The 14,989-nt window shown below is 36.6% G+C and overlaps 1 protein-coding gene across 4 annotated transcripts in view; it reads left to right on the top strand.

The window, feature by feature from the left end:
* The window catches only part of FAM13B (family with sequence similarity 13 member B), a 73,786-nt gene that overhangs the window by 41,553 nt on the left and 17,244 nt on the right, over window positions 1-14,989 (top strand). For all 4 annotated transcript variants that reach the window (XM_063084549.1, XM_063084545.1, XM_063084542.1 and 1 more), the window contains 6 exons: window positions 1,248-1,289; window positions 2,142-2,297; window positions 3,947-4,076; window positions 10,382-10,446; window positions 12,684-12,732; window positions 13,130-13,277. In XM_063084549.1, coding sequence (XP_062940619.1) covers window positions 1,248-1,289; window positions 2,142-2,297; window positions 3,947-4,076; window positions 10,382-10,446; window positions 12,684-12,732; window positions 13,130-13,277 — 590 coding nt within the window. The remainder of the gene's footprint in view (window positions 1-1,247; window positions 1,290-2,141; window positions 2,298-3,946; window positions 4,077-10,381; window positions 10,447-12,683; window positions 12,733-13,129; window positions 13,278-14,989) is intronic.

The raw sequence follows: 14,989 nt of genomic DNA, 5'->3' as shown, positions 1-14,989 counted from the left end.
AAATATGAATATATTCTTAAGCACTTCTCTTGAGGATCAGCATGAAGGCAGTTAGAACTGAGAATAATCTGTTCACTGAAAACTAGCATAATATAGTTAGAAAAATCTTTTTTTTATAGGTAGGGGAAGTTATGTGTGCCAGAACAAGATGGTTTACTGTTGTTTGATAAAGCATTTATATAGTTTGCTACTGATGTACCTTTTTAAGGGAGACCTGAAGATTCCTGGATGAATGATAAATGATAATCGTTTGGTTTCCTACAGTGAATCCTGAGAATATTAACTTGATGGATTCTGTTCTGCATCTTGGTTAGAGATTATATTGGCACATTTTATAGAGGATCTTCATAAAACTAATTTAAATTTACATTTTGAAAATGACAGGTAGCTGTGGGTGTGGTGTACTAGTTAAAGAAGGTGAGTGGTGGAAGGGTCCCTCCTCTGTGGCTAAGTGTTGGCTCTGATGTCAGATGTGCTTATGTATACAGTGTCATTTAAACATACCTTATCTCTTTGATAGACGATTTAAAAAAAATAATCACCTATATTCATGAACAACTAATACTACTGCTTACTTAAATCCAATACATCTAATTTTTCTTCCAGCCTTGGAATAGGTCAGTGTTTTTCCAAGTAAGCACCAGAGAACTAGTTGCTTTTCCTCCTCCCCAAGAATATATATTTAAGGGTCTTTATGTGTGAAAAATAGTTTCTTTAGAAAATTAGAATCATACACTGCTGGAGATGCTCATGCTGTGTTTCTTTTTGTTGTTTTTAGTCACTTTTTTAGTTTTAAGCCAGTAGAGCATTTTTGTTAATAGCAGGGGTTTTAGGGTCCCCATCCCAGGGCTGTGTGCATTTGGGCAAGTTAATTAACATCTCTGAGCTTCAGTTTCGTGGAAAGTGGGAAATAATTGTAACTCGTAGTGTTTTGAGAGCTATTAAATTAGATAAATGCTTGTCAAGCTCTTAGCCCATAATTAATCTTCAATAAATATGTAACTTTAAAAATTTTGGACTTGTTAGTTGATCTGTTATCTCAAATTTATTTTCTTTGGTTAATATTTGAAACATTTACCAACCAGATTCAGAAAATATTTCTAACGTGATATGTAACTAAAAATGTGAAGTTTAGCGCATGCTTTCCTGGTTGTGTCAAGACAATGCAAATGTGGCAGTATTCGGCAAATTTTGTAGTCATTTAGTATTGAAGATTTTTATATCTTAATTTCTTTCTTTGATTACAGTGCCCATTTATCTCCCATCAGCATCTTACCAGCCTCTGCAGAGTAAGTGATGTATTTACAGAAGACAAATTTTTAAGATTTAAAAATACTACTAAGCTGTAGAAATGAAAATCATGCATTTATTATGCTCATTTTAGAGGGAAGATTGTACATAGGCAGTAAACTAGTTAATATTTTATGTACTACAATAGGAACAAATGAAGAAGAAACCCATTGCACTAATATACAAAATAAAGATAAGCTTTCTTCATATGATTTTTTTGATCCTCTGAGATAACTGAAAAATGTTTGGTGTTTTTTTTTAATAGGCAGAATCATCTTTGTTGGAGCATGACTTGTTTGGGGCTTACAGCCTGAAATAATTGAAAAAAATTTTGATAGAACTTTAATTTTTTTTAAAAAGTAGACTTAACATTAAAAATATGGTTAATATTCTTACATGGTCGAGTATTGGTAAATTATTTTGCTTTATAGATGTAGCTTTGGGGCTGGCTGTTTAGCTCAGTTGGTTAGAATGTAGCCTTGACTAAGGTCAAGTGTTTGGATCCCCATACTAGCCAGCGGTCAATAAATGAATGAATGAGTGAAGCTTTGGAAAGTTAAATGGTTTTCTGTACAGTGAGAAATGAATTATTGGGACAATTGATCCTTCCTATGCCAGTAGTAATAGTGACATTATGGTTGATTTGTATAGGATCATCTATTTGGGCAAATTTCACTTTAAAATTTAAGCCAGTATCACGTACTCCTTTTATGTACTTCTTAGTACAATTTGGTTTATCCGTTTAAATATCATAATAATTTGTTTTACTTGTCATAAATATTAACATTTATGTTTATGTGGCCAAATCTAGTTAGTGACTGCTTCTCACTAAACTGTGTTCTGTTTTTTAGCATTTTAGAAAGAACAATTAGAGCAGCTGTGGAACAGCACCTTTTTGATCTGCAGAGCAGCATCGATCATGATCTTAAGAATTTACAGCAGCAAAGTCTGGCATGTAATAATGAAGTAGGAAGTATAAATTGTGATGGGAAAGGATCTAATAACCAGTAAGAAACATTTTACTATTATTTATTAAGAGTTATAAAATTATTTCATTGTCTTGAAAAACTGTATTTCTACTTAAATGATGAGGTCTTGTCTTACTTGAGGATTACTGAAAGTCAATGTGAAAAGTGACTTTGTATATACTTGTATATAAATTGCACATACTTAATGAACATTGAAAATCTGATAACTCTTCCATAAAATATCTTTTATTAAGTCCAGCACAGCCAGGTTTTCTTGTCTGAACACCACATGAAGTAACAAGCTTACCTTTAAGGACTATGTTGTGTGAAAATAAGTTTAAAAAATTAGATTCGTAGTCTGTACAAGAGATAGTCACACTGTGAAGAGGCATACAGTGATCTAGACAGATAGGACAGCAGATTGACATCACTCTAGTGCATGTAGTCACTGAGTAAAATGGCAGCCTATTTAAACTGTTACCCCCTGCCACCAGCCTCTCCTTTCCCCACATGGTTTTGTTAGGTTAGCTGTTAATTGTTGAATTTGTATAAGTTAAGAGTACCTGTAATGTGTGATGTTACTCCACTCTTCATCTGACCTGTTACCTTTAAAAGGAGGAAAGCCTCACTTCTTTTCCAGCCTTAGCCCTGTAGTTAGTATATGTGTGTGCCTCCCACCGTGCAAAGACTTCATATTTTTCATATATCCGTTTTTACTTTGGAGGCAGATGAGAAGGATGTACCCAAATGTATTGGATGCATAGGAAGGTAAAAAAATATATAGATGATTAGGTAGAGAGATTTTTTTTTTTTTAAGAAGCTTTTAAAAGGGCTAACTGGAATAGCTATTAGATATGAAATGAAAATGAAAATATTAATGGATATGAAAACTAGTGGTAAGAGTGTTTATTTTAGGAGTACCATATTACACAACTGCAGGTGTGCTGTGGATGGCACTACCAGCCAGTGCAGCTGTATGTGATGGCCTTGGTTTGTGTACTTTGAAGGCATGATTAGAACTTATACAACTGGATCTATAAGGGAGTATTTGAGCGGAATATGAAGGAAAAAAGCAGTATCTAAAAGTTGGAAATTGTGGGGAAATGTTTTAAAGGATATAATATAAACAGATTCGTTGGCGTTTGCCTTTCGTTTAGCTAGGGATACTGAAAACCTATACCCATTGCTTAAACAATATTCTTATTTTCACCAGTGTGGAAGTAACCCATGTTCTATCAGTGGTAGTGGCTTCATTTTTGTAAACAAAAACTAGAATGTTTTGCATATTCTGAACTATGTAAGATGGAAAATCTGCATTAGGAAGCTATTCCTGTTGTACTTGATGAGGTGTTGGACACTATGGCATGTAGTACTTGTAGGACAAACAGGTCATTATGTGGGAGTGTACATTTGTAAGGGAAATTATTATTTAGCACATAAATTATTTGAAAAGCTATTCATTTGCTTATGAAAATTTTCAGAGATAACAAACAAGGGTCCCTCACGACATCCCACAGAGACCAGTTTTAATAATCTAACTTAGCAAGACAAAAAAAGTGGATTTTTATGAAAAGGACACATTTTCTTTAACAAGTAAAAGTTTCAGATCGCTATTGATATTTAAGTATTTTCAGGGTATTACGTATTCAACATTTGGTCTGATCTGGTTTTTTAATCTTCATCACTAGGGTTGATATTGCTGCTGATATTAATGCTGGTGAAAGTAACAGATACTGTTCAGAACCTGTGGCTAGCGCTAATTTAGACAGTGAAGTTATGCAGCAAGATTTTATATTTGAAGATGAAGAAAATAACCAGGTAAGAAATGTAAAAAAAATCTCTGTGTTAGGTGTGCTAGATGTACAACTCTGATTGCTTCATGTGTTCTTTTGATACCAGAAGTTATAGTTCAGTATCTTTGCTGACACACTATTTGTCTCTATTATAAACCCCTAAGAATATACATTCAGTAGAGTTTAGGAACCATCATTAGGTAGAGAAGTAGGTATACAACACCTTATTTTAAAATATTTTCTTTTCTTTTTTGTTTTCTTTTCTTTTGGCAGCTGGCTGGTACAGGGATTGCTCCATGCTCTAACCAACTGAGCTAACCAGCCAGCCCTATTTTAAAGTATTTTCCTGGAAAGAAACAAATTATGATGTCAGCTGAGGTGGTTAGGTGGTATTATGGTTAAATTTTGTTACTTTTGAAAGCTTTTCTGTATTTCTCATAGATTTTCTAATGAACATGGTGTGTGGGGGGGAAATAATTTTCTCCCTACCCTTCATAGTTCTTATGCGGGATGGACCCCTGTAACAAAAGACAGATTAATAAGAGAAAAACAAGCAAGTTTAATAACATGTATACCTCATGTACTCACGGGAGATACTCAGGGGGTGTATACCTCATGTACACATGGGAGATATTCAGGGGAAGGTGAGTAAATCTCTTAAGGTGTGGCTTAAATATCATTCCCTGAAACAAAAAAAGACCATTTTTTACTGTTTCTACTACCAGAGATGGGTTGAGCAGTCTGGTTGGAGAAGAGACCCCCCCCCCCCCCCACCTTCTGCAATGAAATGCCTCATTTGCAGAGGGTGAGGAGACAGGAATTGGGTTTGGAGTTTGAAGTAACTGATAAAATTTTGCAAGAGCTTCCATGGAGAGAAATCAAATACCAGATCAAGTAGAAATGAGTTGACAGATACTTGAGTACCAGAGGAGGAGGTCTAGTTGAATTTTGATGGCATGAGTTAGAAAGGTACATAAGTGACTTTCTTGCAGCATTTTTTGCCTGGAGCATAAAAAGCTGATCATAAACTTGACTACATTGGTATGGGTACTGAAAGAATAGTTTTGAAATAGTTGACCAGGGTGTAGAATACATGTTGGATACATTGGAAACTAGGAATGATCCTTTGAACTGGCAGCAAAGTGAAGTTACCAGAAGAGGGGAATATGAGTTGGACAGGATGTATGAATTTCAAGAGTGTTATGACATAACATGATTCAAGTAGGTAGGGAGAAAGTAACTAGAGTCCAGGAAAGTGTAAGGCTGGATAGAGTAGGGGTCAGCAAACTTTTTCTCTACTCCCATTCAGGAATACCCCTGGTTTGGATGTTTGTGTGCTTAAGGTTGTTTGCTATCTCTCTTAGATTTTGTTCATTTTTAAAAATTCTTCTTTTTTTCCTGTCCGAGTTATTTCAAAGAGATTGTCTTCACGATCAGAAATTCTTTCTTCTGCTTGTTCTAGACTGCTTAAGCTCTCAGTTTTGTTTTTAATTTAATTGAATGACTCCTTCAGTTTCATGAGTTCTGCTACATTCTTTTTAAAAGTATTAATCTTTTTGTAAATTTCCTCCTTCATATCCTGGATAGTTTTGCTGAGTTCATTGTGTCGTCTAACTGTGTTCTCTTGTACGTCATTGAGTTTCCTTAAGATGTTTACTCAGATTTCCTTTTTGGTCATTTGAAGGGTTTCCTACTCTGTGGGGTCTGGTACTTGAGAGTTATTGTATTCCTTTGGTGGACTCATATTTCTGGTATCTCTGTGTTGATGTCTGGTCATCTGGTAGAGCAGTTGCTTCTTCTATTACTCTCCTTTCCTGGGCTCCACTGGTGACCCCCCTTATGTCAGTGTAGTTCACTGGTTGGCAGTGCACCTGAACAGCAGCAGTGGCTATTGCAGCTTGCTGTAGTAGTGGGCCACCCTTGCAACAGCGGTGGTTGTGGAGATGGCTTTGTTGGGCTGCCCATGTGGCAGCAGTGGTTGCAGCAGCGGTGGGTTGCTCACACAACAGTGGTGGCTGCCTGGTGGTGCCGGTGGTGGTGGCGACTGCAGCAGTGGTGGTTTCAGCAGTCTCTCACTTTGCTGCAGTGTCCACAGTGGCGGCCTGTGCAGCTACCGTGGCTGTAGTAGTAGTGGGGTCACCATGAGTTGGTGGCAGCACTGTCAGTAGCGGCAACTGCCTTCCTGGTGTCTGCGGTGTCCTCAGCAGCAGTAAGGTTACCTTGTAGGGGTGGCAGCAGCACCAGTGGATGCAACTGCCTCCTCCGTGTCTCTAGTGTCCACAGTGACAGCAGGGTTACCTCGTGGGAGCAGCAAGGGGCGCCAGCAGCTGCAGCTGCCTCTGTTGCATTTATGGTATCCGCAGCAGGAGCAGGTTACCTTATGGGGGGCGGCAGGGGCACCGGTGACTGCATCTGCTTCCTTCATGTCTGTGGTGTTCTTGGTGGTGTCCTTGGCGGCAGTGGGGTTATTTTGTGACGACTGCAGCTGGCTTCTTTGCATCTGTAGTGTCCTTGGCAGCAGCAGGGTTACCTTGTGGGGGCGGCGGTGCCGGTGGCTGCAGCTGCCTTCCTTGTGTCTGCAGTGTCCTTGGTAGCAGTGGGGTTGTTTTGTGGCTATGGCAGCGGGGTTATTTCATGATGGTGGTGGCACCAGCAGCTGTAGTTGTGTCCCTTGCATCTGCAGTGTCCTTGGCAGCAGTGGGATTAACTGGCATTAGCGGCAATGGTGGCAGTGGTTGTAGCTACCTCCCTCCCATCTGTGGATTCCTTGGCTACAGTGATAGGCAACCTGCAGGATTGCTGCTCTGCAGGGAGCTGCTCTGTGATGGCGATGGTTCTAGGACCAGACAGTAGCTCCGGTGACTGCTGTGACTGCTGGTGGTGGTGGGTCCTTTTATGTCTTTTTCTATGGGCGGTGGTGGTCGTGGTGGTGGGTCCTTTTATGTCTTTTTCTATGGGAGGAATGCGCCCCGGGCACTTCTAGTCTGCCTTCTTCCCGGAAGTCTCCTAGGTGCTACTTAAACCACAGTTCCACGGTGGTTGTTGATTAGCCAGTGTGAAATTAATCTTGAGGAATCTTTAGTGATTAAGTGCTTTATGTGTGGATAATGATTTTTGTTCTACAGTTTTAAAATGTGTATTATTTGTTTGTTTTTGGAAAGGGATATATTCAGATAGACGGACATTACAAAAGGACATGTGGAGGTCTCACACTTCCCATCACTGTCTGTTTATATTAATCCCCCTTCCCCATGGTGGCATATAGTAAAACTATTAAAAACACTGTCCTATCCTAAAAAAGTGCTGCAGTAAATAGCCTCATACATACACCATTGCATCTTGTGCAAACCTTTCTTAGGATAAATTTATAGAGGGGCTATCCGGTTATTAGCTCAGTTGGTTAGAGTGTGGTGCTGATAACACCAAAGTTTAGGGTTCAGTGATCCCTGTTCCAGCCAGCTTCCAAAAATAAACAAACAAACATACAAACAAACAAATTGAATAAATAAATAGGATAAATTTATAGACGTAGAATTTTGGTTGATCATGTATATGCATTTACAGTTTTATTACATATTACCAAATTGTCCTCCATTGAACCAAGTTTACACTCTCACTAGCAGTGTGTTGGAGTACCTGTTTTATTATGCCCTTGCCAGTACCAGATTTTTTATTAAAACATGGTAAGTGAAACTTGTAAATTGTTTTCATTTCCATTAATGTTTTTATAGAAATCTTGGATTTTTTCTGTTTTCAGTTGTCCATGTCCTTTGTATGTTTTTTATTGGGTTGTTGGTTTCTGTTTCTTTTTGATTTGTAAGCACTTTTTATTTATTAAGGAAATATACCTTTTTGGTGATTAGTTGCAAATATTTGTTTCCAGTTTGTTGTCCTTTGACTGCTTAAGGTCCATTTTTGACAGTAGTAGTCAGTTTAATCAGTATTTTCTCATTTTTTTCTTTTTTTTTTTTGATTTTAGGTTTTATTTCATAGTGAGAAAGGCCTTCTGTAGTCTATTATAAACAAATTTTCTTCTTTATTTAAAAAAAAAAAGAAAACTTTATGGTTTTATTTTCTACATTTAAATATTTGACCCATTTGGAATTTATCATGGTGTAGGCTATAAAGAGTGGATACAACTTTTTTCCTAGATGTTTACCTGCTTATCCTAGCATATCAATTTATTGAATAATGTTTTTCCCACTGATTTGAAATGCACTTTTATCATAAACTAAATGCCTCTGTTAGTTTTTGATAAAGATGGCATTTCCCATTAGTTGGGTATGCTTCTCATTCATTCACCAGCAATTTTGGATTTTGGCCATTCTAATAGGTATGTAGTGGTATCTTGTTTGAATTTTGAATCCTGTAAATATGAGGGTACTTTAAAAGTTTGTGGGAAAATAGAATTGAAATCCATGAACTTTCTGAAGTACCCTCATATGATGTTAAGCATCTTTTCATATACTTACTTGCCATGTGTATATTTTCTTTGGTGGGGTGTCTTTTCAGGTCTTTTGCTCATCTTTAAATCCGGTTTTCTTATTGATCAGTTTTAAGAGTTTCTTGTATATTTTGGGTAACTATCAGATATGTCTTTTGCAAATTAATATTTTTTTAATGTGCTGCTGGGTTCTGGAGTAAATTATTTAGGATTTTTATCTGATACAAAAAGATTGATCTCTGTAGATTTTAAATAGGTACAATTACACAGTAATTTGGGCTATTTGGAGATTCAAACTATATGAAGATCGATAGCTGGATTAGAATTCACATCAAAATTCCTGGACTTATCAGCAGACTTTTCATAAAATCTGTCCATTTTAGGACACCTTCAAATTGATGGTCCCCCCCCAATATAGAATTATTGATATCTTGCAAACATTGAGAAACTGCTGGAATGTAGTTACTGCCTTTGAGAAATAGAGGCCAGAAGTATTTGGAAAACTCTAGCAGATTGCCAAGAGGAAGCGATGGCTCTCAATATGACTTGTCCTGTGAGACCTCATCAGTTTTGATCACATTAATTCAATAGAAGAGAGCAGGCTAGATTGAACTACATTAATATAAAAAATTTATTAATGGCTTTGTAAGCAAATGAATGTACAGAAAAGAGTGGGGCTATTTAGCCTGTTTAAAAGAAGTAGTAACTAGCATACTTGAGAAAAGCTAGGTGGGTAGAGATGGGAAGATGCAGAACTAAGCAATGTAGAAACACCAATTATGGATGGCTATGGAAAAGGTAGAGACCAGAGAAATTACTGGAAATGCCTATCAGGTTTTACTTAGCTCCTGGCAGAAAGCCCCTAAGACATTGGTAATATGGTTATGTTGCAGCTGCTGCTACTACTGCCACTACCACCATCAAAATGCTCTAGCTTACTTAAATTGAGACCAGAGTGCCTTAGCTCTCCTTTGGAGGACCCTCATATTTGTGGAAAGGCATGGAGAGGAGGTAGGGGAGAAGGTATGGGTTATTTTGCCAGCTGGTATTTTAGGAAAAATATCAAACTCTTTTCTGCCCATGAACAAAGGAATGTTTTATTGAGAATGACTTCTCAGGACATAAAATTTCTTTAAGTGATGAAACAAACTTTTTAGCTAGTTTCTAAAGAAAGTCTTGTCATATTCTTGTGTGTGTGTGTGTGTGTGTGGCTGGCCAGTACGGGGATCTGAACCCTTGACCTTGGTATTATCAGCATCTTGCTCTCAGAGCCAGTCCTGACTCTAGTGACTCTTATTTTTCCTTGTCCTGAGGCATGATATAGAGCATAGTTCTGCACCTGGTTGTAAATTTCATCTTCCTCCTTTACTGCTGGGCTGTCAACTTTTAATTCTCTTACTTCATCTTTCTTTTATATTGCCTCCAGTTGCCTTTTTAAACTATTGTTATTGAAACATAATTGATTATACATATTTGTGAGGTACAGAGTTGAATATCTATATGTACAATATGTGATGATCAAATCAGGATGATTAGCATGTTCATTATTACAAAACATTATTGTTCCTTGTGCCCATTAGCCAATTTCTCCTGGTAACCTCTCTCCCCCTCCCCTTTTCCTATCTCCAGTCACCACTGTTCTGTTCTCTCCTTCTGAAAGTTCAATGTATTATTGTGTTCTTTCTTTCTCTCTCTCTCTCTCGTTTTAAGGGAAGATAAATTACTCTCTGTAAAAAGAGATGCCAGTTCCTACAGGCTATTATAAATGATAGCTAAAAAGGGGTGTTTGACTAACCTGTAATCTAATATCCGAATTTAGATTGGCACTTTTCTCTCATGAGTGTTGGGAGCTCCATTAATACAGTGTTGGTATACTTTTTTGTCAGTCTGTAGCTATACTGTTAGAGCCATGCAGTGACCACAGTGGTAGTGAAGATGGCTGTCTTGAGAGGTAAGCATTTTCTCTTGTTGTTGCTAATTAATAAATCATTTTGAGAATGAGAGCTCTTCACAGATTTGGTGGTGAAATTTTTAGATGAATCTATCCATTATAACATACAGTTTAGATAATCTAAAAAAGAAGTCAAGCTTTTAACAGTAGGCAAAAAGCATATTAAATGTCTACAAATAGAGTTGTACAGGTTCAGACAGTTATAACTGGGAAGATATTCAGAGGGAAGAACACAGCCTTCTTCGAGACACCTAGAATTTTCAGTTGATTTGTAGAACAATTGGGAATATATTGATATCCTGAGTATACCTGTCAGTGAGTTAATTCATGGTCTTGGAACTATGGGAAACTAACTGAAAGATTGTAATGAATTTGCTTCAACAAATATGTATAGGATGTTTCTCTTCCCCTCAGAACTCATCCTTGGTGTGTCCCAGTACAGTCTTAGCCAATTGGTGCTTGTTTACCTCCTTGGCCAGCTGTAATGGGAGGCAGATACCTAAGGCAATGAATATTTCAACCAAATGTAGTCTCTGAGTAGAAGCTTTCTAGAATTTTTGTTTTCTTTGGTGGATACAATGGCTAGAAACCTAGAATGTTTTAAGTTACTGGGTACAATTTGGGTTTTGTTACCATTTGCATTATTATTTAAGATGCTGAAATGTATTATGACTTTATTAGGAAAGACGATTTGATATTTTGAAAATACACCACTAGTGAAGTTGCAGGCTAGATCATAAATATTGAGAGTCCAAACAATATTACTGATTTGCTGATACCCTGTTGAACAGGGTAAACTTGTGTCAATTCCATTGTCTCTTTTAATTGTGAGTGGGAAACCTGTTCTCTGAGGGTAAGTAAATTCTTTGGAGCCATGTCTCTGGAGCATCCCCATACTCTGAGGGTCCACAGATTTCCTGCTTACAGCAGTTCCTTGTGCTTCCTTTCAGGAGGCAGGAATGATCTTCTTCCAGCCCAGGGAGTATTGGAGCTATGGGCTGAAGATATAAGATTAACAGCATTAACAGGCATCCCCAGAATGATGACATCTGGATTTGGTAGAACATTAAGGATCCATTTAGTGAGGACTCAATCTTTTTGGAAAAAGCTCTTTCCTCTTCAACTTGTGTATAGGTTAGCAAACTTGTTTTTAGATCCAAAGAGTACTTTGGTTAGGTGGATTTCATTTTGCATGTTTAACAGTCATGTTTCTCAAATTTAGGTTATTAGGTCTTACAGTCTGCTAGGATAGAATTTACTCATCCTACATTTGCTCTCACTCTAAGCAAAAGAAGACCTTTGAGTTTGTCAGGGCATTTAGTTCGTTTCTCAATCTCAGCAAGAATAATGTAATTATCATATGAGGAGATGACTTTCTATATTTAGATTAAGGCCTGTCTTCTGAGTGCATACTCTGTTTTAGCCAGTTAGAAGTGGCATCTGCCTGTGTCACTGTAAATTGCAAGAGTGTCTTTGGAGACAAAGAACTTTCACATGGAAGGCATATTGATACCTTACTGTATAATAGCAGATTCTCTGTTGACTGGTAAAATAGATAGAGCTCATTTGTGACAGCTTGCTGTAATACCTGTTCTAAATATGACATCAGTTTTTCTGGGAGAATAAAAAGTGAATTGAATTTTTAAAAAAATTTTTAAAGTTAAATTTTTTAAAAGTTAAAATATAAAAATTTCAAAACTTTATATACGTTATTGTTATGTTTTGAGGAGGGAGAGGTTTAGAAGTAATAACCTTTTTGATTACAGGTAGTAACCTTGTGATAAAACACAGATTTAAAGTGAAGGACTTTGCTACACCTTTAAAAAAAATCTTAAAAAAAAAAAGTCAGTGAGGAGAATAAAACTACTTATTTTGTTAAAACTAACATTTGTTTTACAAAATCTTTTTCATTATGCATTTATTCTTTTTGGTTTCTACTGTGGATTTTAATTTTTCCTTTTCTAAAGGTTTTTCTTTTTGGGGGTGTTTTGGGGGTGGAGGGAGGTGAGGAGTGTTACTTAATTTTTCTAAACCTGAAGTGATTCTGTGGATCTTTTTAGTATTGTGTGATTTCAGATATAGGGCTCCAAAGAATGGGCATATGTTTAGTTGTCATTTTCTCCTCTCACACTGTAAATGCTAACTCTACTGGGGAAGAAAGGAATCTAGGTAAGAAATATGCAATGATAGTAACCTTTTTATTCTTGATATAGCTAATACTTTACTTGTATTTTCAGGAAAGAATATTTGTTATTTGACAGTGATAAACTGCCAAACTTGATTCTGGTAAGAACTGTTTTTATCTTATGGTTTTTAAAAAAGTTACCTAGGTTAAACTTGTCAATTATTGTATCTGGCCTTTAACTCTTGGTGGATTGGATAGGTTTAAAGGAGATTAAAATATAATTACTATTATCAGATGTTTTACAGTTAAGCAACTTAATTTGCCATTTTTGGTTACAAGAGACTTGGTTTTGAAAAACTTTACTGAATTTGGGTTCCAAACTTTGTCTACCAGTAAGACACATTATAAAACTGCAAGTTTATATTTGAAAATACTTTGGATGGTGGGAGCAGGCACATTAAATTAATCAAGATTACACACTGTTATGTGCCGGTTGTCTTTAAGCTGGATGTGAAAAGCTTCATGATTGTGAAATGTATTTTTTATTTTAAAATACAGGATTCTAGTTGCAAGATATGTGATTTGAATGCCAACACTGAATCAGAACTGCCAGGAGGTCAAAGTGTTGGTGTTCAAGGGGAAGCAGCATGTGTCCAAATTCCACATTTAGATATCAAGAATGTTTCTGATGGTGATAAATGGGAAGGTAATTTTACCCACACACATATTTTCCTGATAATTTTATTTGTAACAAATTATTCAAAGCAGTAATGAGACTACTATCCTTTTCTGGACAACCTTATTCATCTTCTGTTTTCCCTTACATATATGAGCGAGTGAGTGTTTTTCCTGAAATATACTAATGTGGGGTAGCTATCTCATGTGAACTAGAAGTTCTTATCTGATTCATTAGCTTTGAAAATGGATGTTAGAACTGTTTAAGAAAATAAAATCACCCAAGATAGGCTGTTAAACCAGATGTTATCTCCCAGTCTTTGAAAATCCCCAGTGTGTTAGGTTTTGGGGATCTCATCAGTTTAAACAAAGGGCATATAACTGCCTTTCTCTTGCGATCATCAGGAATACTTTTTTTTTTTGATCTTTGAGGGCACTACTAAGCAAATATTGTACCATTTCCCTGTATCTCTATATTAGCTTATGAAGGTATGATGGGGAGACCCTAACAATTTGTACAAAGGAAAGAAGTTTAAATTTAATAGGGAACATTGGGTATATATATTTTTAAAAACTCAGCAAATGTACACTTAAGAGTTTTACGTTTTATTGTATATAAAGTTTTCTTTTTACATTGAGAATTGTAAATTGTAAACAGATACTGAGCCTCAGTGAATGACTTGCATGCTGGAGTGTTTATGGGGAAATATACTGGTATCTGCACTTTGAAATCCATGAAAAAAAATGAGATGGTGAATGGGATAGATAAATGTTATAAAGCAAGTGTAATAAAATGTTAATGGTAGAATGTAGGTGATTGGTATATGGCTGTTTACCGTAAAATTCCTTCACCTTTGCTATGTATTTGTAAACTTTCTAATATATTTTGAGGAGGGAAAAGCAAGCAACAAATTTGGATCCAGGAGTACTGGATCATACACCCTTCTAGGTAAAGAGACAGTGTTAACAACTCAGAAATCTTAAGCAGTGTTACATATTTGCTTACTTGAATGAAGATCACTGGCAAGTTATCTAATGACGTACTATGGCAATAACAAGACATATTGCAATACCAGTGCCACGGACTCCTTTTGCTACCATAAATCTACTCACTCGATCACAATTGGAGTGTGTGTGTGGTTTTTTTTAAGGTCTAGACATTTTTTTTAAAAAGCCACAACCTAGTCATTGTCTATGCCAATTTTTATTACTGTCCCCCACCTGCCCCTTTTTTTTTAGGTCTGGGTATTTGGCATGCCCAGTGGTGTATTAGTGTCTTGTCTTAGACTAAATCAGGAAGTTGTCTTTCATTTGCTCTGTTATGGGTCGTTCAGGACATTTGGAATTTATGAAGATGCTCCCCAAAGTTAGGGGATATGTGGCAGTGAAGATCAAATGTCCTTTTTAGTTATTTATCAAGGCATAGTCACTGAAGAGGAGTGGTCCCTTGGTAGGAAAGGAATCTCTGAAAGAAGCAGGTTCTTCCTCTTAGAAGATGCAGATAAATAGCCCTTTATGATCTTTGGCCCGGGGGTTCTGATCTTAAATTTTAAGCATAGAAGAGCAATTGTTTCATTTTCTGAGGAGATTAGACATTCTCTGTCTATCTTCAGCTTTCTGGAGGCTCCCCCAAAGAAAACCTTACACTGGGTTATCTTTTTTCCCTGTTAGATTCCAATCCCTACAGCTTATTATAGGGAAAGGAAATAACTTATGAACTACTGACCTCTGATTTTCAGTGCC

The sequence above is a fragment of the Cynocephalus volans genome, chromosome 2 (genome assembly GCF_027409185.1).
Source record: "Cynocephalus volans isolate mCynVol1 chromosome 2, mCynVol1.pri, whole genome shotgun sequence".
Classification (NCBI taxonomy): Eukaryota; Metazoa; Chordata; class Mammalia; order Dermoptera; family Cynocephalidae; genus Cynocephalus; species Cynocephalus volans.
This window is presented reverse-complemented; position numbering and strand designations above follow the sequence as displayed.